The following is a 27,450-nucleotide window of genomic DNA, read 5'->3' on the forward strand; positions in this document are numbered from 1 at the left end:
CTATTGAATTATAATATATGATAAGATATAATTATAAAACATTTTTGACAGTATTCTCTTTTGCTCACCAAGAAGTACAGTAATGTAATAACATAGTGTTGCATTCCATACTATTACAATTTTAAACAGCTGTGTAGTAGTACATTTCTATGTAATTTATTCATGTGATGGTAAAGCTGAATTTTCAGCATCATTACTCCATTCTTCAGTGTCACATGATCCTTCAGAAATCATTTTATTTATGCTGATTTGCTGCTCAAGAAACATTTCTCATTTTTAAAATGTTGTGCTGCTTAATATATATATATATATATATATATATATATATTTTTTTTTTTTTTTTTTGTGGAAACAGTGATATGTTTTTCAGGATACTTTGATGAATAGAAAGTCCAAAAACAGCATTTACCTGAAATAGACATCTTTTTTGTAACATTATTAATGTCTTTACTGTCATTTTTGATCAAATTAAAGCATCCTTGCTGAATACAAGTGGTAAAAAAAAATAATAAATGAAGAATGAAGAAAAGACTACAGGAGACAGGAGATGTTTTGCATAATTTCATTCCTAATAGATTTCCTACATAATTCATTTCTTTTTTTATCTTTTGGTCTTGAGCAATCCAGCAAAATACTTTGCACTCTTACAAGTAATATCATAGGCACATACATACAAAACATCCCGTTGTATTAGTATTCAGGATGGTAACATGTAAACATATTAAGTATCAATACAGCAAAACACATATATAAAAAAGTAATTCCTCTTCTCTTATGATTCAATATGATGGTGTTATAAATTAAAAGAATAAAATGCTACAGAATTATGACTGAATTAATACAATGTGTTACGTAACTAGAACAATATGTGGTTATATTTCAGTCATGCACCTCATTTATAACACACCCTTCAGGGGTCTGAGTGACAACGACCCAAATCCCTGACCAACTCAATTTAAGATATTATCATTTCAACCGTTCCTTTAATAATTTAGCACCCTGAAGTTAGTTTTTTTTATTTGTTTGTCCTTGCTCATGCACTGAGGATCCTCCTGTGACAGTTGCAGCCTCCACCTGTTCTCTACCCTCTCACGGTCGTCTCCCCTTGCCTCGCCCAGATCCGTCTCGGCACCAATTTATCTACCGGAAACCAGAACAGAGCTTTATTGTTCCCTCGGCCATGGGTGTGTTATAGACAGATACAAATCTCAACATTAGTTAGCTGAGAACATGTCTGACACATATCAGTTAGCCATAATGACATTTTAGTACACCACAATGACACTTGGAAGGTATATAAACGCAATAGCAATGGCATCTGAATATGTTAGTCCAAACTGACATCCTATAAATGATTAAATCCTTCTGACATCAGAGTCCTGAGCTCCTCCGTTTAAAGGAATAGTTGTTCACCCAAAAATGAAAAGTTGCTGAGAATTTACTCACCCTCAGGCCATCCAAGATGTAGATGAGTTTGTTTCTTCATCAGAACAGATTTTGAGATATTTAGCGTTACATCACTTGATCACCAACGAATCCTCTGCAGTGAATGGGTGCCGTCACAATGAGAGTCCAAACAGCTGATAAAAGCATCACAATAATGACTCCAGTCTATCAATTAATGTCTTATGAAGAGAAAACCTGCGTGTTTGTAATAAACTAATCCATCATTAAAATGTTTTTAACTTTAAACTGCTGCTTTCATCTAAAACACGAGTCCTCTGTTCATAATATTGTGAATATAATTGTGCAATGTTTTGTAACATTCTCCAATGAAAAAGTCGTTTCATCTGAATCAGGAGAGAAATGTGCACAAATCAAGCACCATTTACAGGTGAAAACAGTTCTAAGCAAATATGTCGATGGATTTTGATGTGAGAGGACAATAAGAGACAGACTTTTTCACTGGAGGAACCATATATGGATTGTGGACTATTTTGGCCAGAAGCAACAGTTAAAACCTTAATGATGGATTTGATTCTTACAAACACGCTGGTTTTTGCTTTATAATTGATGGTCTGGTGTCTTGTGGATTGCTTGTTGGACACCTGTTTGGACACTTATTCTGACGGCACCCATTCACTGCAGAGGATCTATTGGTGAACTAGTAATATAATGCTAAATTTCTCCAAATCTGTTCGGATGGAAAGAGGTGCGTACATTTTCAGAAAATTTTTATTTTTGGGTGAATTATCCCTTTAAGCATCTGAAACTTATCATTTCAGCTCTATCAAAACAAGTTAGGAAGTTTTAGTGTTAACAAGGCCTGTTGGATAACAATAAGTGCTCCACCATGTGGAGTTAAGTGAGCACTGCATCAATATAAAGCATGATTTCTAGTTTCTCCTCTTGATCTTGAGATCTTTTGCATTGTAAAATGTTTCTTTCATTGTTAAAATGTGATTAATCCATTGTGTAGCATGAGAGATGTAGCATGTTTAAGCTGAAATACTCCTGTATGTTGTGTGTGTGCATAGACAAAAATGTGTTTGAGATCATGCCATTTAGACTAAAACAGAAAAAGAGCACTCGTAGTTGTTACATAGTTATCTTATGTAGCAATGGTGATGAATGAACCCAGCATTTACTGCATCAAAAAGGCCAACAGAATGTCAAAGACAAATAACTGGTGGATTTAATGCATTGTTCATTGTCCTGTCTGTACACAAACAAACAAATTAGTCATCTAACTTGTGCTCACGTCCATGTAAATAAGATCAGAAACATCATTAGACTACAACAGCAACAGCAGGTTTAGTGTCAGAAAATGTATTTCACCATCTAAGATGAATACAGATCATGTGGAACACTTTTTAATGATTTTTTCACTGCCGTTAAATATAATCCAATAGGCTACATATACAGATTTTTTATGCTTTTGAAAGAAGTCTCTTATTCTCACCAAGGCTGCATTTATTTATTTATTTAAACATGTAAAAAAGCAATATTGTGAAATATCATAACAGTTTTCTATTTTAATATATTTTAAAATGTATTTATTCCTGTGTTGTCAAAGCTGAATTTTCAGCATCATTTCTTCAGTCTTCAGTGTCACATGATCCTTCAGAAAACATTCTAATATGCTCTGATGCTCAGGAAACATTTCTCATAATTATCTTATTAACAGTTGTGCTGTTTCATATTTTTTAAAACTTTTGTTTTCAGAATTCTTTGATGAATAGTTGAAATGCTATTCTTTGATGAAAAGAATAGCATTTATTTGAAATAAGAATATTTTGTAACATTACAAATGTCTTTACTGCCACTACTTTTGATCAACTTAATGCATCCTTGCTGAATAAAAATATTAATATCTTTAAAAAAAAAACATTTTACTTCCCCCAAACTTTTGATAGTAGTGTATGTCATCACGTGCTAGTTATATGAACTTCTGATTTTTAGTAATAATGATTAAGCTTTAAGTGTCCCACTTTGTCTGTATTCACCCAGAACTTGTAGCATTATTTCAGTCTAAATACATAATAATACCACTGAAATATATACTTCATTATTTCATACATCAAAGAAGTAATGTTTGGAGTGATATTTGTCTTTTATGTTGTGTAATAGACAACATGTTCATCTTCTGATGTGATTAAACTGCAACATTTGGTCCTGGTAAAATGCATTATTATTAACTGCTTTCTGTCATCAGACCTGAACAGGCTGGTGTTGGTTTGGTTAAAGATAATAAATCACACTTAGTTTGAGTGCTTGTGGACAGAGGGACAAGACAAGCCCATTCACTGGAATGCACCACCGCCGCTTAGACGTGGGGAGGTTAGCGAATGCTCACGGGAGGAAATTCCGTTTCGTCGTCCAGACACACAGGCCCTGCTGCAAACTCGTGCTCGGGAATCACCTCACCCTTCTTAGCTCCCCCATCCTCTGAGTAGCCTGAGATGAACACAGTTGGGCGATCATGAAAAAGAGTTCACATGTAGAACCGTGTGTGTTTGAGTGTGCTGTGGTACCTGTGAGAGTGGCTGTAACAGGTCCAGAGGTGGGGATGGCCACAGTGGCAGCATAGGACTGGCATGCTTGCGGTGGCTCCGTGAGTTCGGATTTCTCCGTCTCCTCCCAATCCTTATCTGATCCAAACAACCTGGGGGTTAAAGGCCATACCGGTAAGATTTAGCAAAATAAGGTCTCTGCCTATACTACTGAAATAGACATTAATGTTATGTTCTACATTATAAATCGCACACAGTCATAGCCCAAAGTGAATTATGAAACTAGCGTGCTTTAAAAATAAGTTGCTATCTACCACAAGGAGACCTCTTGTTCATGAATGAGCTGAATGACCTGGGTCATCTCATTCATGATGAGGATTTGCTGAGTCAGTGACTGAATGAGAGTGGACATGACATTCGCTCGTGACATCTGAGACAATCTTATTCACAGCAATAAAGGAAAAGGGGCAGAAGATGTACAAATGTGCAAAAAATTACTGATGACCATAAACCAGTTACACTGCGTAATTAATAGAGCTATTATTCAGGCCTAAAGAAAAATGATAGATCGTAAACAACAAAAACATGTATATGTATACACACACACATTTCACACTTCAAGATGATAGATTTTTTTGTTGTTTACAATGTTATTTTAGTATTATTTTTATACATCATATTTTGAAAAATTTTTATTTTTATATTTTAGGTTTAAGTTTTGATAATTTTTTTTTTAATATTTCTATTTAGCTTTATTTTTATTTCAGATTTAGTTTTAGTACTTTTAATTTTTCACCTTTAGTTGCAAAGGCAACATTTCTAAGTTTCATTTTAGTTTAAGTTTAAGTAATTTAATTATTTGCTTTTGTCATTTTTATTAGCTTTTTATTATTTATATTTCTGTTTAGTTTTAATTTATTTTTTAATGTAGATTTAGTTTGACTAATTTTAATACTTGTAAAACTTTTAGTTGACAAGGCAAGTTTTGTTTTAGTATTTCATGTTTTTCATCTAATATTTACACTTTATTTAAATTAGACTCTTTTTCCAGTTAAAAAAGAGTGATGACTCACCTGTGCTTCTGCACCAGAATGCATTCACCCCCATCTTGAGGATCAATGTTATAGATGAATAGCTGCCCATCAGAGGAGGCCACAAGCAAACGTGGAAGCTTCTGGATTCTGATTGGTCAGGTGAAACTCTTGAATCAGTTTTTTTCTCAGTAAATACAACTTTGTAAATTGCTGTGTAATGAGTGCAGGACTCACGTTGCCAGGGCACAGACATTCTTCTGACCCGCCATCTGGAGCCGGACGGTGGCAAAGGCTCGGTCTTGACTCATCATGCCTGACACCTGTGCTGGGAGGTAGCTACTGGCTGCTGTGAACATCTTACCTACATATGCTGACCAAGAGGGAGCTTCCTCCTCCCCACTGCGAGAGAGACACAAACACAAACACTGACAAACTTAAGACTTGCCAGTGAAAGCAGATGCTCTGACTCATTCGTTCAGTTGTTTATTAAACGAAGTGAGAGCAAAGAGCATTTTCAGTACCTTGGGCTGTGCTGTTCAAGCTTGAAAATGTGCACCGTCTCTGTATTGCTTGAGGCACAGAGGAACTGAGCATCCGGGGTGAAGGAAAGGGAGCTGATGTTGACATACCTTTGGTGAAACAGACACACACAAAGGTCAAAAATGTGAAGCGACTCAAAGTATCTGATCAAAGTATGTTCACGGTTCACTGTGAGCTTTGAATCATCATCACTGTACCTTTTCATCCCGCGCCGGAACTCAAACAAGCGCAATCCCTCTGGAATGGAGAAGACTCGAATCACTGTGCCCTAAAAAAGCAGAAAAGAAGTGGACAGATCAAAAACACATCTGTGTTGCATTTCACCAAAAAATTTAAAATAAAATAAAATATTATTATATTAAAATTATATTTTGCCTAAAGAATACTGAAGCCTATTTTAGGAACATTTTATTTACCAATTCAACACTTTTGCCACAAATTCCCAGCCTGGTTATATGTCTGAATATGTTCATTTGATTTGATATTTTAATTCACCCCTTAAACAACTGTTTTCTTTTCTTTTTTTAACCATTTTTAGAAAAATGTAGATATATGAGGTACTCCATGGGCATGTTTATATATTTTTTAAATTATTCCAAGCTAATATTTTAAAATATTTTATTGGGTAGACATTTTGAGTAAAAATATTTTTAAAAACCCTTAACCTTAATTCTTATCCAATAAATCAAGAACAACTAGAGAGGTCATGGGGCCTTTGAAATTTTTTTGTGGACATTGAGGGGCCTTGGAGTGGCATTTTTACTATAGTACATTAAAAAAGTAAAATAAACAATTATTATAATTATAACAAAATATTATAATATGATTTTCTTTGTATTTAAATCAGCATAAAAGCCCTATAACAAATATTACCATTAAAAAAAAACGTTGCAGTTTATGTAATATTTCTTTTTTGCATAAAAGTATGAAAATGAGATTTTTTCTTGCATTATGGTAATGGCAGTTTGGGATGTGCTTAAAATAATCTGAATTCAAAAAACCTTAAAGCATTAAACCCACGGTGTCCTTCCTTTGGATTTAGGGTGAAACATGACCCAGACATGTTCTTGAGCAGTTTTGTGAGGTTCACTTGGCTGTGTGTCTATCTAATAAACATCTTTACCCTTTCAGAAGCACTGGCCAGTTTGGTGCCGGAAGCACTGAAGGTGATGGCAGCCAGTGGACTGTCATGAGCTGGAATCATGGTCACAGTGCTCTGAGCAGAAGAAGAGACACGAGCACACAACAAAGAAAAAGATTCATATGGTGCATCAGGACTAAAGATTAGGCATTTGTCTCATGTATAGCAACTAAGTGAAACCAAAAGTAACTGCCAAAATGAGCAGCAAAACTGGTTCTTGGCCAGTATTTTTACCAGACTGTTGGCATCATAGACAATAATTTCTCCGATGGTGTCACTTCCTGGATATGCCAGGAAAGAGTTGGAATGGTTGATGGAGAGAGCACAGAGGCCTACAGAAACACATGGGTGACCACACATAAACACAGTGTACAGATTCATATTTTTTTTTTTATATTTACATCGATTTATAAAATATAAATGATAATTCAAGATTTTTCAGTTCACTTACCCGATGGGTTGGATGGTGTGTTGAGAAGGGTCTTCAGGAGTTTCATGTCTTTTATATTGTGGATATAAATGGATTCCTCCAGACAGACAACCAGTCTCTGCCACGAAAAACACACAAAACAAATGAAACATTCTCTAACAAACCAAACATGCTCATTTCCACATTTTTTAGCTAAACTATTAAAGAGCAGAGACAAACGTTCATCTCATCCAGGAGCTGTGTAATTGATAATTGGCAGGTGTTTTGCTGCAGCACAGCTGTGTTGTGTTTACCTGTCTGTTTAGACGCACAGCAAGAATGTTGTTCGAGTAGCTGTAGTTGCAGATCTCTGTGCCCTTTTTGAAGTGGTAGACATTCATGCGACGTGGCATGGACTGACTCACCACCACAACCAGGCTGCTGGAGAAAAGCCTTTCCACGATATACACATCTGGAGTTTCTGCTGAAGGGGAGCAGAGAAAAGGACACGTTAGCAGCGACATACAGTAAACAAGCCACATACAAACACATGTAGTTGATGTACAAGCACTTTGTGGTCATTTTAAAAGTCAATTCTAGTCACCTTCATTTATACAGTGCTTTACACAATAAGGATTGCTTCAAAGCAGCTTCACAGTAAGAAACAGGAAAATAATGCAAATACTAGTCTTTAAACATGAGACAAATTCTGCTCGAATCAGATTAGTGATTCAGTTCAGTTAATTTGACTATATGTAATTCTGGAAAAGTCAATAGTGTCAATCTTCAGCTCAAGACTGTTTAATTTTAATTAAATTCAGTTTAATAACAGTGTCAGTGTTGCAAAATCCATCCATTATTAAACAAACTGGATTCAGCTGTAAAGCAGCGCTATAAAGATAACAGTGTCATTATCCAGCTCAATTCAGTTCAAGTTTTGTTCTAATCTTACAGAATCTGTCAGTGCAGTCAAATCCATAATGTTGCTGATGTGTCTTTTAAACCCCAAGTAAGCAAGCCAAAAGAGACAGCGGAACCCAAACTCCATCAGATGACAGGCAACATTTAAAGAGGTAGCAACATCCACGTAACTTTAATTGAAATTGTGTAAATTTTAAATTGAAGTCATTATGTACCTTTAATAATGAGTGTAAATGTTCTTTTTGAAGAAATAGAAAGATACAGGTTGTCGATGATATGAGGCCATGGTAATTATTAAATTTTTTGATTCTAACTTTTTAATTGAGACTCTTTATTTACAATTACCATATTTTAATCCTATGACTTTCCAAGCATACCTTTATTTTGCATACATTAGAAAAACAGGCTGTTTCTCTGGCTTCAGCTTTTTACCAGCCAGAAATCTTTGAATGACTTTGTTGTGAACTGTAGATACGATCTCAAACACAAAAGGGTGTTGCCACCAGGTCAGCAGGCTATTTTGACAACTTTATGACCTCTAGGGCGAGATTATCACAACAGTTACTGACAGCACAACCACAGATCACATACATGTTTTGAGAGACAACTCTTTATATAAAATGACTCCAAAGTCAAATTTCTTCTCATTTCTTTCTCAACACAATACAAAGGAAATGAGATGGCATTTTCAGTTTATTTGGTAAGTGGCTACACCCTATGATGATGACTATATTATATGGCACGTGTTGGTTCCACCAATTGCATGGTAGTTTGGCAGACAACCATACATGCCCGTTATATCACATTTAAACTAAAAAAAGAATGGGAGAATGTCTCACTGCTCTCATGAATGCAGTCCAGTTTGTCCACTGAGGTCACAGAGAATAGCCTGTATCCAGTTTTGGTGCCCACAGCCAAAGACCTGCAGAAACAATAAGATCTGATATTGTATCAACTCTGTTAAATAAGTGCATCCACAGTTCTGTATCTAGTTCACTTGTGCATATGCAGCTTATAATATATAAATGTATATATATATATATATATATATAAAAAAAGTTTTTTCCGGTGCGAGTCACTAGGCTGATGCAACACATAATGAAGTAACACACAGATGTAATGGCTAACACAGACACTACTGCCTAATAATTAAGTAGCAAGCAAAGTTTCTTTAAAATCCTAATACAACACAGGTCCTGACGCAAGTTAGAAACATTTTGTGTTAACCTCAACAAAGGTTCATTGTAATTATTTGGCTTTTATTTCAACAGAATAGTTTAGGTCTGTTGCAAGGATATATTTTGTTAAGGAAATAAGGTCCACATCTGTTTCGCAGGCTCCTCATTCCTCTAGACAAAGCTGTTCGTGTCAGATCCTGTGCTTAGCATGTCCTTTCCTACTTTTATTGCTGAACGTAATAAGTGTACGTCTCCACCATCACTGACCACACTGCTGAAACCCAAAACAAAACCTTGTGTTTAGAGCAGGACTTCAACGACTGTGTCTGACATGTGTTGGTAATTACCGCTGTGACTAACACCCTGTATATAAAATAACAAAATTCTGATTTTTCTAATACAAATGTGTTTTGCCTCAAGAGACACAGCTGACGTCAGTCTCAAATAAGCAATATGTCAGATCACCTGACTCTCAGTATCATGTTTTGTGTTGGATTTGCTATGCTTGACTTTTTAAGACAAGAAAGCAGTGTGATCAACCGCTAGAAAGGAGGACACAAGTGGGACACCTTGTCAGGAGACTGTGGACTGATCAATAAGATCACACAATCATGCAAATTCAGCTCTACTTCTGAGTAAAAAGGCAACTCAAACATTCAGTTTATCCTCTATAAAAACTAAGGATAAAGGTGTCTTTACACAGCCAAGCTCTATACCTGCTCAAAATACAGAGTAAAGACACAACGGAGCATAAATTATGCCTGTTTAGACTCACCTAATACCAAAATATACAGTTGTAATTTCTAGTGCTGTCAAACAATTAATCACATCCAAAATAAACGTTTTTGTTTACATAATATATGTGTGTGAACTCATTTTTTATGTATATATAAATACATATACATGCATGTACATATTTAAGAAAAACATGTTATAGCCTAATTATATATAAAATATTTGTATTTATATATAATATAAATTATATATGAATATAAACGTATATATTCATGTAATTATTTAAAAAAAAATATGCATGCATGTTTGAGTATTTATAAACATAAATTACACACACATACAGTATATTATGTAAACAAAAACTTTTACTTTTGAAGCGATTAATCGTTTGTCAGCACTAATTTTGAGCACCTGTGAGCAGCATTAAACAGTCAACTAAATGAAGTGCTTCTGTGCCACCTTTGCAGAGTAAATTTGTAATAAGATTCATGTCCACTCTACAAATAATATGAGTGGGTTTTGTAGTGTTTTGTGTGTTAGTTTATCCCATCTAAAGCACTTCTACCTAAAAACAACCCAAAAAAAACAATGTACAAACACTGAAAAAACAAAATATACAGTTGTAATTTCTAGTGCTGTCAAATGATTAATCGCATCCAAAATAAACGTTTTGAACTCTGTAAATTTATATATATATATATATATATATATATATATAAATACATACACATGCATGTACATATTTAAGAAAAACATGTTATAGCCTAATTATATATAAAATATTTGTATTTATATATAATATAAATTATATATGAATATAAATTTATATATTCACGTAATCATTTTTAAAAAATATGCATGCATGTTTGTGTATTTATAAAAAAAATTTTTTTTACAAAGTACACACACATACAGTATATTATGTAAACAAAAACTTCTACTTTTGAAGCGATTAATCGTTTGTCAGCACTAATTTTGAGTACCTGTGAGCAGCATTAAACAGCATTAAATGAAGTGCTTCTGTGCCACCTTTGCAGTGTAAATTTGTAATAAGATTCATATCCACTCTACAAATAATATGAGTGGATTTTGTAGTGATTTGTGTGTTAGTTTATCCCATTTAAAGCACTTCTACCTAAAAAACAAAACAAAACAATGTACAAACACTGAAAAACCAGCGCTGAAACAACGCCTCATCATGGAAAAAACACCGTTATAACATAGTGATTAGCCTTTTATGCATATGTAATAATCAAAACAGACAATAAACTGCGGACAATCCTTTAAGCAGAGGTGACATTCCCTCTAGCAGGGTTTATCGCGGTTAATAGCATCTTAGAAATATCCGCCTCGGCAGATGTGCGGCGCTTACGTGGAGTCCTGGTTGAAGGAGGCGCAGCACAGCCCCGGCCCAACATCTCCGGTCTCCATCCCGATTCCCAACGACCTCCTTCCCTCCCTCCGCCCTGGATCGGAGGCCTGGGATCGGCTGGACCGCTCGGAAAGATAGTGGCAAAGCGGAGACCTACTGAGGAAAAACTGGATGGTCCGAATAAAATGGAAGACAAATATACTCCAACGCTTTGCCTGTTCTTCCGCCTCACATTAATGAATTAAAACAGGAGTATTTTGTACATTTACGACTTCAAGCGGAGCACAGAGAATGAAGCAAAACAAAACCAGCTGATCGTTGTTGCGTCACATCAACATCCCGTACTAGTGGTGGAAGAAAATGCGCCGTGTTGTCGTCTGGCTGAGCTCTGATTGGGCGAGTCAACTAAGGCAGACGCTGATTGGCTGTGAGTGCGGAATTAAACAGAAAGGGGGCGTGGCTTGAGCGTGCAATATTACATTATTCAGAGAATTTAAACACATCAAAATTTCCACGAATACATTTATGACAGAGTCATTCGCAGCCTTTTCCTCTTGTCTGCAATGTCCGTAAATATATCAAAACTTCATTTTTGATTTGTAATATGCATTGCTAAGAACTTTATTTGGACAACTTTAAAGGCGATTTTCTCAATATTTATTTATTTATTTATTTTTGCACCCTCAGATTCCAGATTTTAAATTAGGCCAAATATTGTCCTATGCTAACAAACCACACATTAATGAAAAGCTTATTTATATGTATAAATCTCAGTTTCAAGATACTGACCCTTATGATTGGTTTTGTAGACCAGGATCGCATATATTAAGCTTTAAAACATTCCAAAAATCCATTCCAGTGTTGCTGTTTGTGAATGTTTTCTGATGAGGTTTCATTAAAAATTGTTTATTGAAATGTCATGCGTTCCAGTTCAGTTTATTGCAGTAATTATGTAGCTTTTAAAATACATTAAGTATAATAAAACACAGAAAATATCAACATAACACAATTTGTATCATTTTAATGCTATTTAAAATAAAAAAATAATAATAAAAAAAATTGTGTAATTGAAGAGTTCAGATGCAAAAGCTTCTAAGTGCCGTCTGAAATAATCTAAAATGAGCATTTTTATCAGGCTCCTGTGTTTAGGTTCAGTCATTTTAATCTAATGGCAATATATAGGACCTTTTCTATGCAATAAAAGTGAAATAATTGAACATAAATATAAGAGCCTGATAAAAATGCTCATTTTAGAAGAAAACTTCAGATGGCACTTAGAGGCTTTTGCATCTGAACTCTTCAAATGTAATACAGTCAAGTAATTTCTTAACATTTTATTCATATTTCCGCTGCAAAACTTTCTTCTCACCACATCGGTTTTAATGCTCTGATGGCTCACTTATTTGCATCTAACAATTTTCTGCAGTGCTGCAGCAAGAGAAAAAATAAACGAAATCCCACAATGTTTTTACTAATGATTTGTTTATTAATTTGTTGCTTTGTTATATCAAATCTAGAAAGAAAAAAATGCACAGATTTATTACATTAGCAGCACATTTGGAGTAGAAAATTTTCATTTATGATAATCATTGCATACAAGGTTAATTCTCTTTTTGGTGCTAAATAATCATTTGCTTTTTTTTGGAATCAACCACTTTAAAACATTCCCTGTTGAGATGAATTAATACTGCATGACAAAAACTATTGCATACCACAGATTTGGGATCGGCCATCCCACCATAGTACATCATAATAAAATCAACAGGCTTTAATAACTTTAAAGTGTAACTTCTGTAGTGAAGGCTGAAAAAGTGTCAGAGAAAACAAACAAACTTAAAAAGATGGTCCCCGATTATTATTGTTTTCTGCTCTTTCCAGATCCCATGGTGTTTCAGTGCTAAAGACAAAATTAAAGAGGAAAACATTTAATACTTTTATAAGTTGTCATTAGGTGACTGCTTAAACAGTACCATCAAAATATTGTTTCATGACAATGCAATACCTTAAAATCCCAGACAACCATGGCACCATCTAAGCCCACACTGCTGAATTTCTCCACCTTGGCTTTCGGCCCTTCCAGAATACATAGCTGACTACAGTAGAAACAAAGTCTTAGCAAACTGCAATGTAATTTCTCTTAAATGTGAGCAAAATGCAAAAGGTGCTAAAATAGACCGTGCTTGCAGACGTCAAGCCTTATATTACGTGATGCTGTTCTGGTGCAGACTGCCCAACTCAGTTTCTTCCTCCTCAGTAGTTGCTTTTTTGTCCAGATTACGGAAATGCTGCATGGCAGACATGTTGCCCTTGGAGCTCTGCTTGGGAATGTCCACTTTCTTCACAAACTCCAAGCATCCAGTACCCTTGTATGAGAACTGATATGGGCAACAGTCGTGGCCCTAAAACCCCCACCACAGACATATGCACAAACAGGTATTGATATTAAACAGAGGTAGGAAGGCACTATGACATCCTGTAACATGAGATACACAAACTGAGATACCTTCATGTATTACATGTGAGCTTGTTTCCATGACAGTTGTGGTAAAATGTACATCTGTACATCTAAAAGTTGTGGTTTGTGGTCAGTTTGTGTGTAAATGTATGTTTTGGACCAACTTTTTCCACTTTTTACTCCATTTCTTGCGAGAAATTAGTCATGTTCACTCAGTTATCACCAAAGCTCTCTCTATTTTCTGGTAGATTATTAAACTGTTATGCTGCTAATAGGGCAGCAAGGCAACAAGTGTATATATTTTGCATTTGTTTAAACTCACTGAAAACATTTTGAAGTGTATCTCACTACAATACTTCATCTTAACCCATTTTATAAATTTTTTAGGCAGATAAACCATGGAGACCAAGAATTTTATACCTCAGTAGGAAACGGTAAGTGATGGAAAATTCCTTACCGCAGCTACAATCTCAGTCTCACTGACATACAGTACGCTCAGCAATGGAAGATGTCCCGTTGTCAGCTGAGTAACCCTGCAATGCACAAAAATTCATATGTAGGCAGTCTAAAAGTGACTTGTAAAGGTCACACTGTGCATGTTATTAAATTCAGGCAGCAAACTCCAGTGGTTTTTATGGATGCATGGAAATCAAGGATAATTAGTATTAAATTATTTTAGTTTGATTTACTTTCGGTGTATATTAAGAAATGGAGCTGTACAAAGCTAATTGTTATTTGTAAATGTTGGTATTACTCTTTTCCTTGTGTGGCATCTGCTACACTGATGGCGCTGTTGTGGCTAACCCAGGCCAGAGCATCACCAGATGGAGAGAAACAGATACCGTGCACCCAGCCACCGCACTCTTTATACTCCAAAAGCACCTCTCCAAAGGGCATTTTGGCTCCCCAGGGTGTTGGTCCAGGCTTGTCCTCGATGTCCTTGATATATGCAGAAAAAATTCTACACCAATAAAAAGACCTATGTTACCAAACAAAATGGTTTGCAAAGCAGCATGGTTCGAAAGTAGTCTGAATATTCAAACCTGCAGTTCAGGTCAGCTGAGCCTGCTGCCAGCAGTATGTTATTGGGATGCCAGTCTAGACTCAGAACGGTGGAGTTAATGGGTTTCTTGATATGCTTACTCAGCCACCTATAAAGTCAATCAGGAACAGAGATTGCACAAAAGATGTGGCTAAAGATAATACATTAGTAACGTCTCTCTCAATCAGTGCAGAAATAAAATAAAAAAATAAGGTTGAAAGGTCTTATAAAAGCAAGTCTCACCAGTCATTTTCTTTTTCAAAGTAGCACACTGAAATTAGTTTAGCCCCACTTCCAAGAGCAAACTTGTTCTCAAGAGGTGACCACTTGACACACGTAGCAGCTCGATTAATGCGAACCAGCACCAACGTCGGCTTCCAAACCCCATCCTTAAGCGTCCATACATAGGCATTCCTATCTGAGGCACAAGTCACTATACGGTTGGACTCTGGGGCCCAATCAATCCCTAAAAATGAAATCAATTGTTAGAGATGTTTATTTATTATCAGAATCTATTTATGGGAAATATTTTAATCCAGTGCTATAGAATGGGGTATATGTCAAACGTCACTCAACCAAAATTGAGGGCGAATTCCAAACGGCTTTTTTGCACCCTTGAAGGGCACTTCGGGAAGGGGACGCCATTTGTAGGGATGCTCCAAACAAAAATGAACAACTGAGTCCCTTCACAAAGGGCCCTTCCAGAAATCCGTTAGCAAAGGGAAAATGCGATGGTCACATCACGGAAGTGATTTCTGTTTGTGATCATGTGATCTTCGGTTAGGAGATCTTGTGATGCATTTTAAAGCAAAGTTGAGGTTGATTTCGACTTCACATATAAACATAAGTAGAATAGGTAAGTAGAAATGAAAATAAGTAGAAAAATAAGTAGAAATTAAATTTGTCTTTATTTTAATGGGATACAAAATATTTTTCTTCAGTGATAGAAATATGATTTAAGACTGTAGTGTAAGCAAGTTTAGTTTGAAAGTTTAATAGTAAATAAGACACAGTTAGACAATATTTGAATAACAATATAATAATAAGAAGAAATATTTATTTGCAACAACCAATGGAGTGCTGAATGCTGCACGCACACACACGCAGCGTTGTCAAGGTAACATTTGGTCAGTCATTCCCTTGGCCAAGGGAGTTCCAAACGCTTTTACGAGAGTAATGCCCTACACCCTTCAAAGAACACACTTCAAGGGCTCTGCCCTTTGAAGGGAGTAGGGCACAGGGATGCTCACTTCTGTTTGGAATTGGCCCTCATGAGTGATGAGACCAGTTTTAGTTAATGGCAAATTTAAATCTAAAATTCACATGTTTCCTAAATGCGTGTTATTAATTTGTGACCTATTCATCCATGCATAATTTTTACATTTGTTTTGACCTTGTAATTTTTAATCAAAATGTCTATCAATAATAAACCCCTCCCTTTTCTGCAAGCTCGCATTCAGATATGCCTCCTTCCAATCAATAATGCTGGATTGAATTTATGTCACAATACAGAAGAAAATGTCTGTCACTTCTTCTTTCATTGCGACTAAGTTCCAGTTAGTATAAAACCCAGTTGTAGACTCGCACTGTTTACAGTGGTTTAGGTAATGCCTTTGATTGGTGCACTGAGATAATGTTTGTTTTATGGGTCAATCTCACAGTTTCGGTGGGTTAATGACTAATGTGGCAGCTATTCTCTTTTGTCTTACCTGTGATTCGTCCACTGTGTTCTGTCAGTTCATGAATCTTAGCCCATTCCTTTCCTTTCTTTTGGTAAATGTGCACAACGTTGCTGTTGGGACTTATTGCAATTTCTAATAATAAAAAATATTATATAATATTATTATTTTAAAATTTTATGCACATAAAATAAACCTGAAAAAAAAAATGTTCTATTGGAATTTCTTGCAAACAAAAACCCATGTATAAAGCAGCAATATTACAGTAAGTTCATAGCAAACTGATGATTCATATGAAGAAGTGCAGCTTTTCTCTTAAAGACAATCTGATATTCCTCTGAGTAGATTATAATGGATGAAAATGGAACTGTAGGCAGCAACATTCGGAGCTTGAAGGAATGTAATTTATATTGAAATGTAGCTCAACTAGTTTGCTCTTACGTGTCCGGTCTTTGTTCCAGGCATGACAGGACAGAGGCTCCAATCCAAAGCTATAGAGGGACATGTTTCAACAGGGAAACCCTGGAATGCACCGCAGATGTTAGGGAGAGCATGCAATCATTAAAATGAATGTGACTAAAAAAGGAAGACAGAGTGTTGTTAGCTTGGAGTTCTCCACCCAAATCTTCTCGATTGTCATTTTTCTAAATGGTATAATTTCCCCTTGGTGAGCCATTTTCATTCACATGGTACATTATTACTACTATCACATTTTCCAAGATACGGGATCATTACCAAAACACAAGATTTCTATAATTACAAATAAATTAAATGAATTTTGCAAACATGTTTACAGTGTTCAGTACTACAAAAGAGCCATTCTTCCCTAACCAATTCTTATTAGAATATAGTTAATTTACAGTACATTGGTATGACTGAGCAGTGATTGCAGATTTGTACAGCAAACATCAACCCTACCTGACTATGGAAAATTAACTATGCCCTCACCTTTATCTCTTCCTCTCTTTTGCTAGATAGTGATATATCCTATATCCTTGTGCTGGAGAGCTTTTGGAAGGCTATGTTCGTGGACTCTGGGCAGTCGACACGAATGAGACTGAGCAGTTGTAAGAAAGGCTGCAGAGGCAGCAGGGAGGAGATAAGAGAGGGTGTGTCTTTATATTCTGATATAGGCACCTGGCCTGTACAGTTTTATGATAATGGGTTATATTTAAAAAATATATAAATTATTTTTTTACCTAAATGGACAGTTCCCTCAAAAAAAATGTTGTCTTCTTTCTTCTGTGGAACATACAAGAAGATATCTTGAGAATTTTCTTTGTATCCCATACAATAGAAGTCAATTTGGTTTGTCTACAAATATTCTTCAGTATTCTTTTGTGTTTCACAGATGAAAGAAAGTCATGCAGCTTTGGAACGACTTGAGGGAAATGTTCATTTTTGGGTGAACTATGCCTTAAAATTACACTTCACTTCTTATATTGTGTTTTATCTTGAAATAGTTCTTTATTATTGTATTATACCATCCTTTGTAAGTCAGTATGGATAAAAGTATCTGTTTCAAATAAATAAATAAACGCTATATGTTGTACTTATGAAAATTAACAATGGTTTCACTACAAATAAAACCAAAAAAACATGGTTACTATAGTTAAACCATGGTAACCACAAATTAACCATGGTTTTTATACACTAACTATAGTTTAACCATGGTATTTGTAGTAAAAATGTGGTTATACAAATGATAATCAATCACTGATCTATAACATAGTAATAGTAATAGTCATTATATAGATCAGTGTTGGTGTTACTGGTGAAGTATTTTGTTGTTGTTGAAGTAAAGAACGCAATTTCAGTGGTGGTTATGACCCTGGTTGAATAAGGACAACACTAGGATTGGGTTTATTGGGTTTTCAGCTGTCATTAGATCCAAATCACACAGGCTCTCAACACATGGGAAATAAATACTGTTCTTTTGAAATTCAATGGCATGGCAGGGTAACTGCAAAATGTAATCTAAACACTTAGCAGATGCAGCACATCACGTGAGTCAGAATGTAATAAATTAGCTTGTCTGATAACCTCGATCTCCTCTCAATACAAAAACAAGCGCTTGCCCTTTAAGGTTGCCAGGAGTAACGGGCTTCCCAGATCGAGGCGCATTGACGTCAATCGTTGTTTGTGATTGGTCATAACCTTTTCCGGTGAGGCATCCATCTATCCAAGGACTGTGAGAAAGCCAGTGTAAACGGAGTAAAACCAGTCGACAAACTCATCGAAGCGACTCAGGTATGAATATTTAATAGCAGCAGTCTTCGCTGTAACATTTGTTGATATCGATGCGTGGGCTGACAGCCTCTTAGAGAGGTTAGTGTAATGCCGTCGGCTTCCGTTGTTGTGATAATGTAGCTTGCAAGATGGCGTATTTTGCTGCTTGACAAAACTGGTTACAGAAAACACAGGCTGCAGGACTTCGCTGCTTAACGTTTACACACGTGCTAAATAACGCGTATTTACAATGTCATGTGTTTTCTGCACTAAAATAATGTTATGTTCACAGAATTGAGAATCGCCTGTGGGGATGCGAACTGCGAATTTTATGAGCTCAGGGGCCCCGACAGGGACTAGGGGCCACAGTATGCCTGTCAAAATGCAACCCTGCTTAAAAAAAACAAAAACAATACGTTACTTGAGAGAATTTTCTGTGCTTATTAGTTTAACAACTGACGGATTTACTAGAAATATAGGAGCCATGTTAACTGTTGAACTTGTTGCAGTTAGACAACTTATTATTTGAAATTGTTTAATGTTGTATTGGGTTGCAGCAGAACTATGTACGTTTTTTTTTTTTTTATCACTGGTACTTAGTTTTCATTAAGATATGATCAGGAGGTCATGTTTTGTTTTTTCCAACAGTCATGGAAGGTTGCATAAACTGATTAGACTAGCCTTAAAAAGTTAGTCACCTAATTTTTTTTTCTTCAAGGCTGGTCATAACTTTTTTAATTCAGTTATGTAAAGGTAGATTGTTCTTATTTGTATTGGAAAAGTAAGACTTTGGCAACTGCTAATTGGTCAAACTAGTTCTTAAGACACAGTCTTAACATGGTGGCTAAGATTATGCAACTGGACCCTGGGGGCTGTTTCATAAAGCAAATTTAACAAACAAGCCAGGCTTATTTCAGTTAGTCTGACTTATTTTGAACCAAATCAATTGACAACAAGTCAGACTAAATGAAATAAACCTGGCTTAGTTGGCAAACTTGTTTTATGAAACAGGCCCCTGGAAATATAACGTTTCATTTTTAATTTAATGAAAAAAATGTTAGGCTAGGACAAGTAATAGAAATGAAAAACTTATTAAAAAGTCATTGATATTTATATAATGGAAACATTGTTAGAATTTTAATCAGTCAAAAAATTCTCTTTTCAAAATAATTTTTAGTCCATATCTTGTAATGGCAGATGGACTGAATAAGTTCATTTGTCAAAATGTGTGGGAACCTTGTTACATGTGAAAAACAATTTGTATCTGAAAATTAAACATCTGAAAAATTAAAAACCGTACAAAATATTTTGTAGTATCTCAGTTTCTTTTTGAATTTAAAGTCTGCATGTAATCAGAATTGACACTGTTTACTCAGCACACAAGTCTTGCGGTGAACAGTTAATCTAAGTGCATGTTAATCCACAGAAAAATAATAGTTTGTCTTCATAGTCTTAGTCAACATATGAGAATTTGCTTCTTCTCTGGAATGATGTTCCTTCTCTGATGACGTCAGTTTGACGCATGTCTGCTGCATGCTTGAGATGGCCTCGCCCTCGGTATCCCATTTCATTTGGAAATATGTCACAAAGTTGGTTGCAACTTCAGATTCAAGCAAACTTTACAATAAAATTTGTGAAAAAACCTTATGGCATGATGACTGTCAGATCTTCAGATTTCAATGCAAAGAGTTGGTCTAATGATGTTTTTGGCTCATGAAGAAGGACTGGATTTGCTCCGGATTCGTTGGGTTTCATGAGCTGATGTGAACTGCATGTGCTGGGTCAGCAGGTCATCATGGCGTCCAGCAGTACGAGCAGTGAAGAAGAGAGGAGCTTGCGGGAGTGTGAGCGCTACGTGCAGAAGCACAACATCCAGCAGCTGCTGAAGGACTGCATTGTGCAGCTGTGCACTAACAGGCCTGAAAGACCCATGGCTTTCCTCCGAGAGTACTTCGAGAGGCTCGAGAAGGTCAGTCATTTTTCAAGGGAAACTGCATGCTCTTAGACTCGGTTTTCTTTAGAAATATTCTTTACTCTTGAGAAGTAAGTTTCAGTGCCTCAATTGTTGTTTATATGTATCAGGAGGAAACTAAACAATTCATCAGCCAGCAGAAGTCAAGCTCTCGCTCAGACTCCCGTGAAGATGAGGTTTCTCCTCCCATGAACCCTGTGGTTAAGGGCCGGCGGCGCCGCGGTGCCATCAGTGCAGAGGTCTACACTGAGGAAGACGCAGCGTCTTATGTCAGAAAGGTAACTTTTTATTTGCTTTTATATATATCATTCTTTAAGAATTTTTCTATGACGCAAATTATATTGTTGTGCTGAATTCTACATTACAACAGTACAATTGCTGTTTAGTAAGAAAATAGCTTTTGCTGTTTTTCACAGGTTATTCCTAAAGATTATAAAACTATGGCTGCTCTTGCTAAAGCGATTGAAAAGAATGTGCTTTTTGCTCATCTTGACGACAATGAAAGAAGGTGACACATTTTGTGGTTTTGATAAGTGGATTGAAATATTCAATGTAACTTATACAGTCTTTCATTTATTGGAAACCACTTATTTTACTCTTCACAGTGACATATTTGACGCCATGTTCTCAGTCACTTACATTGCAGGAGAAACTGTGATTCAACAAGGTAAGGCTTCTTTTTAGGAGAAGCTGAATGTGTAAAAATGGGAAAAATAAATCGACTAATATAATGTATTTCTCATTTCAGGGGATGAGGGTGACAATTTTTATGTTATTGACCAAGGTGAAATGGATGTAAGTGCAATGCTTTCAAATTAGCGTTGAATCAGGATGTAATATAATAATGCATAAATGTGAAAGATATTGATGGATATATTTGTAAGTACTGTTGTTTTTTTGACAGGTGTATGTCAACAACGAGTGGGTGACCAGTATTGGAGAGGGTGGCAGTTTTGGTGAGCTGGCTTTAATCTATGGCACTCCCAGAGCAGCCACTGTCAGAGCAAAGACCAACGTCAAGCTGTGGGGCATTGACAGAGACAGCTACAGGAGAATACTCATGGTTGGTATACTATTTAACCGATTCTTAATTAGTTAGTCATTTTTTAATTTAACTGATTTTTTTCTCCTCCTGTTTAATCTTGATTTCTATCCGTGTTTAGGGAAGTACTCTGAGAAAGAGAAAAATGTATGAGGAATTCCTTAGCAAGGTCTCCATTTTGGGTGAGTTTTGATTAGAGATGTTCCGATACCCTTTTTCCCTTCCCGATACCGATTCCGATACCTAGGCTCAGGGTATCGGCCGATACCGAGTACTGATCCGATACCTGGGTGTGTATCTGGTTATACAGCTGTATGTACTACTAGCCCTGTATGAATTGATACAATTATTTTATGGTGTGCAATAGATAGATAGATAGATAGATAGATAGATAGATAGATAGATAGATAGTCTGGCGAGTAAACAAAAAAATATAATATATAATGTTTGGAAAATGGCACATCTATTTAAATATCTAAAAGTACACTCTTAACATCAGTCAGTCAAGCATTATAAATGTATTATGATAATCAAGTATTATTTAATGATATAACTTTAGCAATTAGAATTAAAACTTGGTAACCATGAATACAGTCATTTTAACTGAACTGGTGGTGGTGCTTTTTTTGGTCATTCAGTGTTTCTCTAAAAAATGGGGGGGAAACTATCAATAATACTGATAAGATAATAATCATACTATGAATTCTACTAAGAACAACATAAAACGCTCTAAGGATTAACGAGCTGCTGGATTCATGAATATTAATCACGTTGTCTGCGTTCGCTTGAACTGATTTGCTGAAATCAAAACAGGGATGATAATAGGTGAGCGCCAGCCAATGAGATTGTCGCTTGCGCATTAACTCCGCCTACTACCGGAGAACCCGGCAGTTCTTAAAAGCTCAAGAATTCCAAAGGAACTCTGTTATACTGACAGGAAAATACAACAAAGAATATCGTTTACATACCAAGCAGAATTGAGGCGCTACATGCAAGACTCTCTCTCTCTCTTTGCGTGTGAGGAAAAAGCAAAGCGACGGCGTAGTCGTGCACTTCACTAGAGCTTACGGTGCGTCAAATACAGGTGCGCTGCGCATTCATTCAGATGAACTGAAACATAGCACAGATCGCTTGACGGAGAGTGAAACTCTGAAGCGCTTGGTCAGAGTTCGGCGAGTGACAATATCTGTGCTAAACTTATACATAGCCTCCAACTCACACACTGGCGAGTATAATCTGAGCATTTATTAGCCAGTGGCTAATATTATACACTATTTAGTCGCCCAGGGTGAAGATTTAGTCGCATATGCGAGTGATTACTGGCAATGTGCTACCACGTTTGTATTTATTCTTTGCTGCTCTAAATAGTGGTTGCTTGTGCACAACTTCCTGTGTTTGCATTCTGAGCAGCGAAGAAGAATTGATTTCCGATTTGCAGCGTTAAGCGAAGCTAGCGGGCATAAATCTTGTTTAAAAATGGTATGGGATCGGTACATGGGTTCAAGTACTCGCCGATACCGATGCCAGATTTTTTTGTGGTATCGGTGGAATTTCCGATACTAGTATCGGAATCGGAACAACCCTAGTTTTGATGTTTCGTCTGCCATCAATTTTTTTTATTGTAATGTATATTTGCAGGTTGGGCCTTTGTGTGCATGTATATATGAAGAGTTTAAACAAAATAAGGCAACTGCAGTTTAATTAAGATTAATTGGAATGCACAATGAAAAAACTTGATTGTTTGTTTGATCTATCTATCTATATACATACATACATATATACATATAATTGTGGTGATTTTTTGTGGTGATAACATGCTAACATTATGTGTGCAGAGTCTCTGGATAAATGGGAACGGTTGACAGTTGCTGATGCCCTCGAGACGGTCCAGTTTGAAGATGGCCAGAAGATTGTTGTGCAGGGTCAACCAGGAGATGAATTTTTCATTATTCTTGAGGTAGCTTTCCTTGTTAAATCTATTCATTTTTTTACACTGTTCTCATCCGCGTCTCCAACAAGTTTTAGTCATATGGTTTTGTATACTTCACAAAAAATGTAAATAATGATGAAATTGTTGTAGAAAGTGTAACCCTAAAACCTCAGAGAGACGTCATGGAAGAACAGACGTATTGATTCAGACTTGTGTCCTCAGGGTTCGGCAGCAGTCCTGCAGCGGCGGTCGGAGAATGAGGAATTTGTAGAGGTTGGAAGACTTGCACCGTCTGACTACTTTGGTAATTGTGTTTTCTTTACTTTCTGTAAAATCGCTCATGCCGTGTATATTTAAACATATCCCAGAAATCCCTCTGCTAATCTAATTACATATTGATTCCATGTGCAGTGTCCATTAGTGCACGTTAATGTGTTTGTTTGTTTCTCTATGACTCTTTTCTGATTTCCCTCCATATGTGTTTCAACAGGTGAGATCGCTCTACTCATGAACCGGCCTCGTGCCGCCACTGTGGTTGCTCGCGGCCCGCTGAAGTGCGTAAAACTGGATCGTCCCCGGTTCGAACGTGTGCTCGGCCCCTGCTCAGATATCCTGAAGCGAAACATACAGCAGTACAACAGCTTCGTGTCTCTGTCGGTCTGAGGCGCACTAGGCTCTTTCCTCCTCTATTGCAGGGTCCACCAATGCAAATCCGCTTTATTTTCTTACTTTTCTTTATGCATTTTCCAACACCCAGGTGCCCATTCACTTCAGTGTTCTCTCTCTCTCTCTCTCTCTCTGTCTCTCTCTATCTGTTTTTTCGATTCGTGCCGTACCCTGTCGCGTTCGTATCCATCGTAGATTTACCATAAGTCTGATTGTTAGTTTTGCCTGAGAAACGAGCCAATCATTGTGCCACAGATGCCTGTCACGTGAACAGATGTTGAACTAACAAGGTCAGTCGGGATCGTCTCTTTCCTCCAAATTGCTTCACGTTTCTGTATAACAGTGTTTTGAATGGAAGGAAATCAGTGGCAGGGTTGACAGTCATGTAGTGTATCTATTCAGTATATGATGTATCTTAATTGAGGCATCGAGTTTCAGATTCTGTTTTCCCTCGTTCAATTCAAGCATTTGAGTATAGGGAAGCCAAAGGCATAAATCCATGTGTGTTATGTTGTTTTCTTGGGGGTACTGAAGTTAAAATGTCACCATGTTTATCATGGTGATTAGCTTTGCTCTTTTATTGTTATAGCTGCACATATATAGTGTATGTAAATGATTATATATTAGAAGTAAATGACCATAACCATATTTTTTGCACAGTTTGATATCTATATATACGTGTGTGTGTATATATATATATATATATATATATATATATATATATATATATATATATATATATATATATATATATATATATATATAAAACACTTTATATGCGCCTGCTGTTTTTCATTGTAGCATTTGATCCCATTTCATTGGACTTTTTCATTTTCTGTTGGATGTTTTGTTCTGCCTTCATCCTTCATGCTACACACAGGCTTGCACTGGACTCTTATGTAGAGCACACCAGGATTAGACAAATCTCTTTTAAAGTTCTGTTTTGTTTCGCATTTTCTCCCTTCTGAAATGCCACCTGCTGCAAATGCTTTTATTTGTTTGTTTCCCCCACAAAGTGATGTTATCTTGTTTTCAACATTGTGTTTAAGTACAGAAAAAAAGTACAAATTTTTGTTTTTGATCAATTGTTAAGAAGAGTTACAGAAATGTAATGGTTAATGAAATCTGACAGAGTATGTGAGGATCCTCCTCGACAGGAAGTGACTACTTGGTGACCTCTTTAGCCAAGTGAAGATCCCATTAGGTTTTCTCTCTCGATGAGAGAGTATGTGAACTGTTTTGAAATCCCAAATGCGCCCCCCCCCCCTCTTTCTTTTTTTTTTTACAATTTAAAATGAAATAATTTGGTTTATCAACAGGACAGGACTAAGAAAAATAATGATCAGTTGTCAAATGATCAGTGTCCTTTTTTGATTGAGATTTAGATGATTCTCCTTAGTTAAATCAAAGTCTTAAAACAGGGACAGTATTTACCGCTTGTGTTGAGTTCATGGTGTCTGTATGCCATTAGGGTTAGGATCCATCAAATGATTGGAATAGATCTGCGATCCACTACTGCCACCATCTTAATCTCTTATCAGATATTGTTCTAGGGTTCTCTGAGTTGTACGATTTTACTGGGTGGTACAATAGTGTTAACTGTTGCTGAAAGTAGATTTGAGTTGTCACACAGAGATATTCTTGTATTATATGAAAACAGTTGATGTGAATTTTAAATTTGTGTATTTTTGTTTTCCACACATATAATTATACAGATATTCAGCTCCTTTATACTGCAGACTCGAGCAAATTTAGTTTTTGAAAAGTGCCTGATTTCTTTACTTTCATAATGCATAGCCAACAGACATTTCCTTGTAGTTTTTTCCCTCCCAATTCTATTCATAATGTCAGCTTGTTACCTGTATTATCTGTAAACTACAATACTTTTTTCATCTGTATATTCAGATGCCCTTAGCAGTGTCATTTATTTAGACTTGAAGCTCCAGTAATTGAGTTTATTTAACCGAGCTCTCCCAAAATTGCTATGTTAATTAAAGAAAGGTGCAAGTGAACTGACCTAGATTTTGTTTTTATCTTCACTGTTTGACTTTGTCCTACTGACCACATGGAGGAATTGTTTTCTTTTTACTCTCTGACGCTTGATTTAAGAGCCTTACTGCATTGTCACTGCAGTTGTCTGGGAAAAGATGCTCATTCACAGATTCTGCCCCTTTTAGACTGGATTATAATTTCAGAATCAGTCAAATCTTGGTGCTGTAGCTTTAAAGACACAATCTGCACCCTTAACGATATGTAAAGAGTAGCCTTTGATTAACCGTTCTACTGTCTTTTCACTGAGTGGTCTATGCCTTATGATGGGGTTGAATAAATAAACATGTTGAAGTTATTTATATAGTCCTTAATGTAAACTCTGACACCATTTGTTAGGCATAAAATTGCTAAATGGTGTACTTGTTATTGCTCATATATGCATTGCTTTGTTCATTTAACTTCATTTGGCAGTGCATAATTGATCAAATGAACCATAAATCTTTCCCTGTTTTTATGTAAAATGCATAATTTAAACTTTATTGTAATTCTCTTCCTTTTATGAATAATTAAGTGATTTGTTCCACCGCTAATAAAATTTTCCGCTTACTTTTATTATGATTTATTAAGAACTTAAGGCCCTGTTTCTTGAAGAACATTCATTGATACACTAGAAGTGTGTTTGTATTACAACCCTCAACCTTTTATTTTTTTTAAGTTTGCTTTTCATTCCCTGGTTGTGACTGCCAATGGTGTTTTCTTCTGAGGTTTTCAGTAAAATTGTGTTGTAGTATGTACAGAGGAATTGATATATTTGCTCGTAGGCTTTGTCATCAAGGCTTAGAGACTCCTGTTCACCCATTCTTCAGTTTGTTAAGCCCTCAGCACAGAGAGTTGTAAAATGTCAGAGGACCATTTTTCTATTATTCTTTTTCTATAACTGTGTACGGTTTGATTTCATTGGATGTGCTCAAGTTGTAAACCTTTTGGTATAGATTGTCCCAATGGCAGGTCAAGCAATAAAATGATTAATTCTTGAATATGTAAGTGTCTTGTGTTTCCTGTACTGTAGAGTATTTCTCTCAAGGACTGCAGATTTAAATATTAATACTACTTGTGTCCCGTAATACATGGTTTTTGGATTACATATTTTGACACAAAAT

General features: G+C 36.1%; 3 protein-coding genes across 7 annotated transcripts; 1 reads left to right on the top strand and 2 right to left on the bottom strand.

Moving 5' to 3' along the window:
* Positions 1-405: 405 nt before the first annotated feature.
* wipi1 (WD repeat domain, phosphoinositide interacting 1) lies at positions 406-11,635 on the bottom strand. 3 transcript variants are annotated; one of them, XM_058771420.1, is made up of 13 exons: positions 11,284-11,635; positions 8,838-8,920; positions 7,392-7,558; positions 7,120-7,216; positions 6,903-7,000; positions 6,651-6,743; positions 5,725-5,795; positions 5,509-5,616; positions 5,222-5,386; positions 5,027-5,134; positions 3,975-4,105; positions 3,797-3,897; positions 406-1,140 (listed from the first exon to the last, which is right to left on the bottom strand). In XM_058771420.1, the coding sequence occupies exons 1-13, from the start codon at positions 11,340-11,342 to the stop codon at positions 1,090-1,092; spliced, it is 1,332 nt and encodes a 443-aa protein (XP_058627403.1). In that variant the 5' UTR covers positions 11,343-11,635; the 3' UTR covers positions 406-1,089. The 3 variants fall into 3 exon arrangements, with proteins under 3 accessions (XP_058627403.1, XP_058627402.1, XP_058627404.1); XM_058771419.1 differs by having other exon boundaries at positions 412-1,140; positions 7,392-7,561; positions 11,284-11,634; XM_058771421.1 differs by lacking the exon at positions 406-1,140 and having other exon boundaries at positions 2,613-3,897; positions 7,392-7,561; positions 11,284-11,634.
* A 1,113-nt stretch (positions 11,636-12,748) lies between these two features.
* zgc:86896 (uncharacterized protein LOC415190 homolog) lies at positions 12,749-17,540 on the bottom strand. 2 transcript variants are annotated; one of them, XM_058771422.1, is made up of 10 exons: positions 17,408-17,540; positions 16,901-16,981; positions 16,490-16,594; positions 15,024-15,246; positions 14,782-14,889; positions 14,493-14,699; positions 14,196-14,271; positions 13,489-13,682; positions 13,286-13,376; positions 12,749-13,180 (listed from the first exon to the last, which is right to left on the bottom strand). In XM_058771422.1, the coding sequence occupies exons 2-10, from the start codon at positions 16,962-16,964 to the stop codon at positions 13,175-13,177; spliced, it is 1,074 nt and encodes a 357-aa protein (XP_058627405.1). In that variant the 5' UTR covers positions 16,965-16,981; positions 17,408-17,540; the 3' UTR covers positions 12,749-13,174. The 2 variants fall into 2 exon arrangements, with proteins under 2 accessions (XP_058627405.1, XP_058627406.1); XM_058771423.1 differs by having other exon boundaries at positions 16,901-17,035; positions 17,408-17,530.
* A 1,041-nt stretch (positions 17,541-18,581) lies between these two features.
* Positions 18,582-27,327, top strand: prkar1aa (protein kinase, cAMP-dependent, regulatory, type I, alpha (tissue specific extinguisher 1) a). Of its 2 annotated transcripts, none has more exons than XM_058771051.1 (11): positions 18,582-18,709; positions 20,478-20,657; positions 20,771-20,938; positions 21,077-21,168; positions 21,266-21,327; positions 21,409-21,455; positions 21,565-21,723; positions 21,824-21,884; positions 23,538-23,659; positions 23,855-23,936; positions 24,123-27,327. In XM_058771051.1, exons 2-11 carry the CDS (start codon positions 20,484-20,486, stop codon positions 24,293-24,295), a joined length of 1,140 nt encoding a protein of 379 aa, XP_058627034.1. In that variant the 5' UTR covers positions 18,582-18,709; positions 20,478-20,483; the 3' UTR covers positions 24,296-27,327. The 2 variants fall into 2 exon arrangements, with proteins under 2 accessions (XP_058627034.1, XP_058627035.1); XM_058771052.1 differs by having other exon boundaries at positions 18,605-18,709; positions 20,475-20,657.
* Positions 27,328-27,450: the final 123 nt, after the last annotated feature.

Source organism: Onychostoma macrolepis, chromosome 03 (assembly GCF_012432095.1).
Source record: "Onychostoma macrolepis isolate SWU-2019 chromosome 03, ASM1243209v1, whole genome shotgun sequence".
NCBI classification, from domain to species: Eukaryota; Metazoa; Chordata; class Actinopteri; order Cypriniformes; family Cyprinidae; genus Onychostoma; species Onychostoma macrolepis.

Coding starts and splice junctions, on each gene's coding strand:
- wipi1 (XM_058771419.1), bottom strand. CDS start 11,342: ATGGAGACCGGAGATGTTGGGCCGGGGCTGTGCTGCGCCTCCTTCAAC. Junction 7,562..8,837: donor GGACTGCATTCATGAGAGCA/GTGAGACATTCT, acceptor GCTCCCCTTCAG/CAGAAACTCCAGATGTGTAT. Junction 5,387..5,508: donor CTTGAACAGCACAGCCCAAG/GTACTGAAAATG, acceptor TCTCTCTCGCAG/TGGGGAGGAGGAAGCTCCCT.
- zgc:86896 (XM_058771422.1), bottom strand. CDS start 16,964: ATGTCCCTCTATAGCTTTGGATTGGAGCCTCTGTCCTGTCATGCCTGG. Junction 15,247..16,489: donor ACACAGTGGACGAATCACAG/GTAAGACAAAAG, acceptor TTTCATTTTTAG/GGATTGATTGGGCCCCAGAG. Junction 14,272..14,492: donor GATGCCACACAAGGAAAAGA/GTAATACCAACA, acceptor TGTGCATTGCAG/GGTTACTCAGCTGACAACGG.
- prkar1aa (XM_058771051.1), top strand. CDS start 20,484: ATGGCGTCCAGCAGTACGAGCAGTGAAGAAGAGAGGAGCTTGCGGGAG. Junction 21,169..21,265: donor CTTGACGACAATGAAAGAAG/GTGACACATTTT, acceptor TACTCTTCACAG/TGACATATTTGACGCCATGT. Junction 23,660..23,854: donor AATTTTTCATTATTCTTGAG/GTAGCTTTCCTT, acceptor TTGTGTCCTCAG/GGTTCGGCAGCAGTCCTGCA.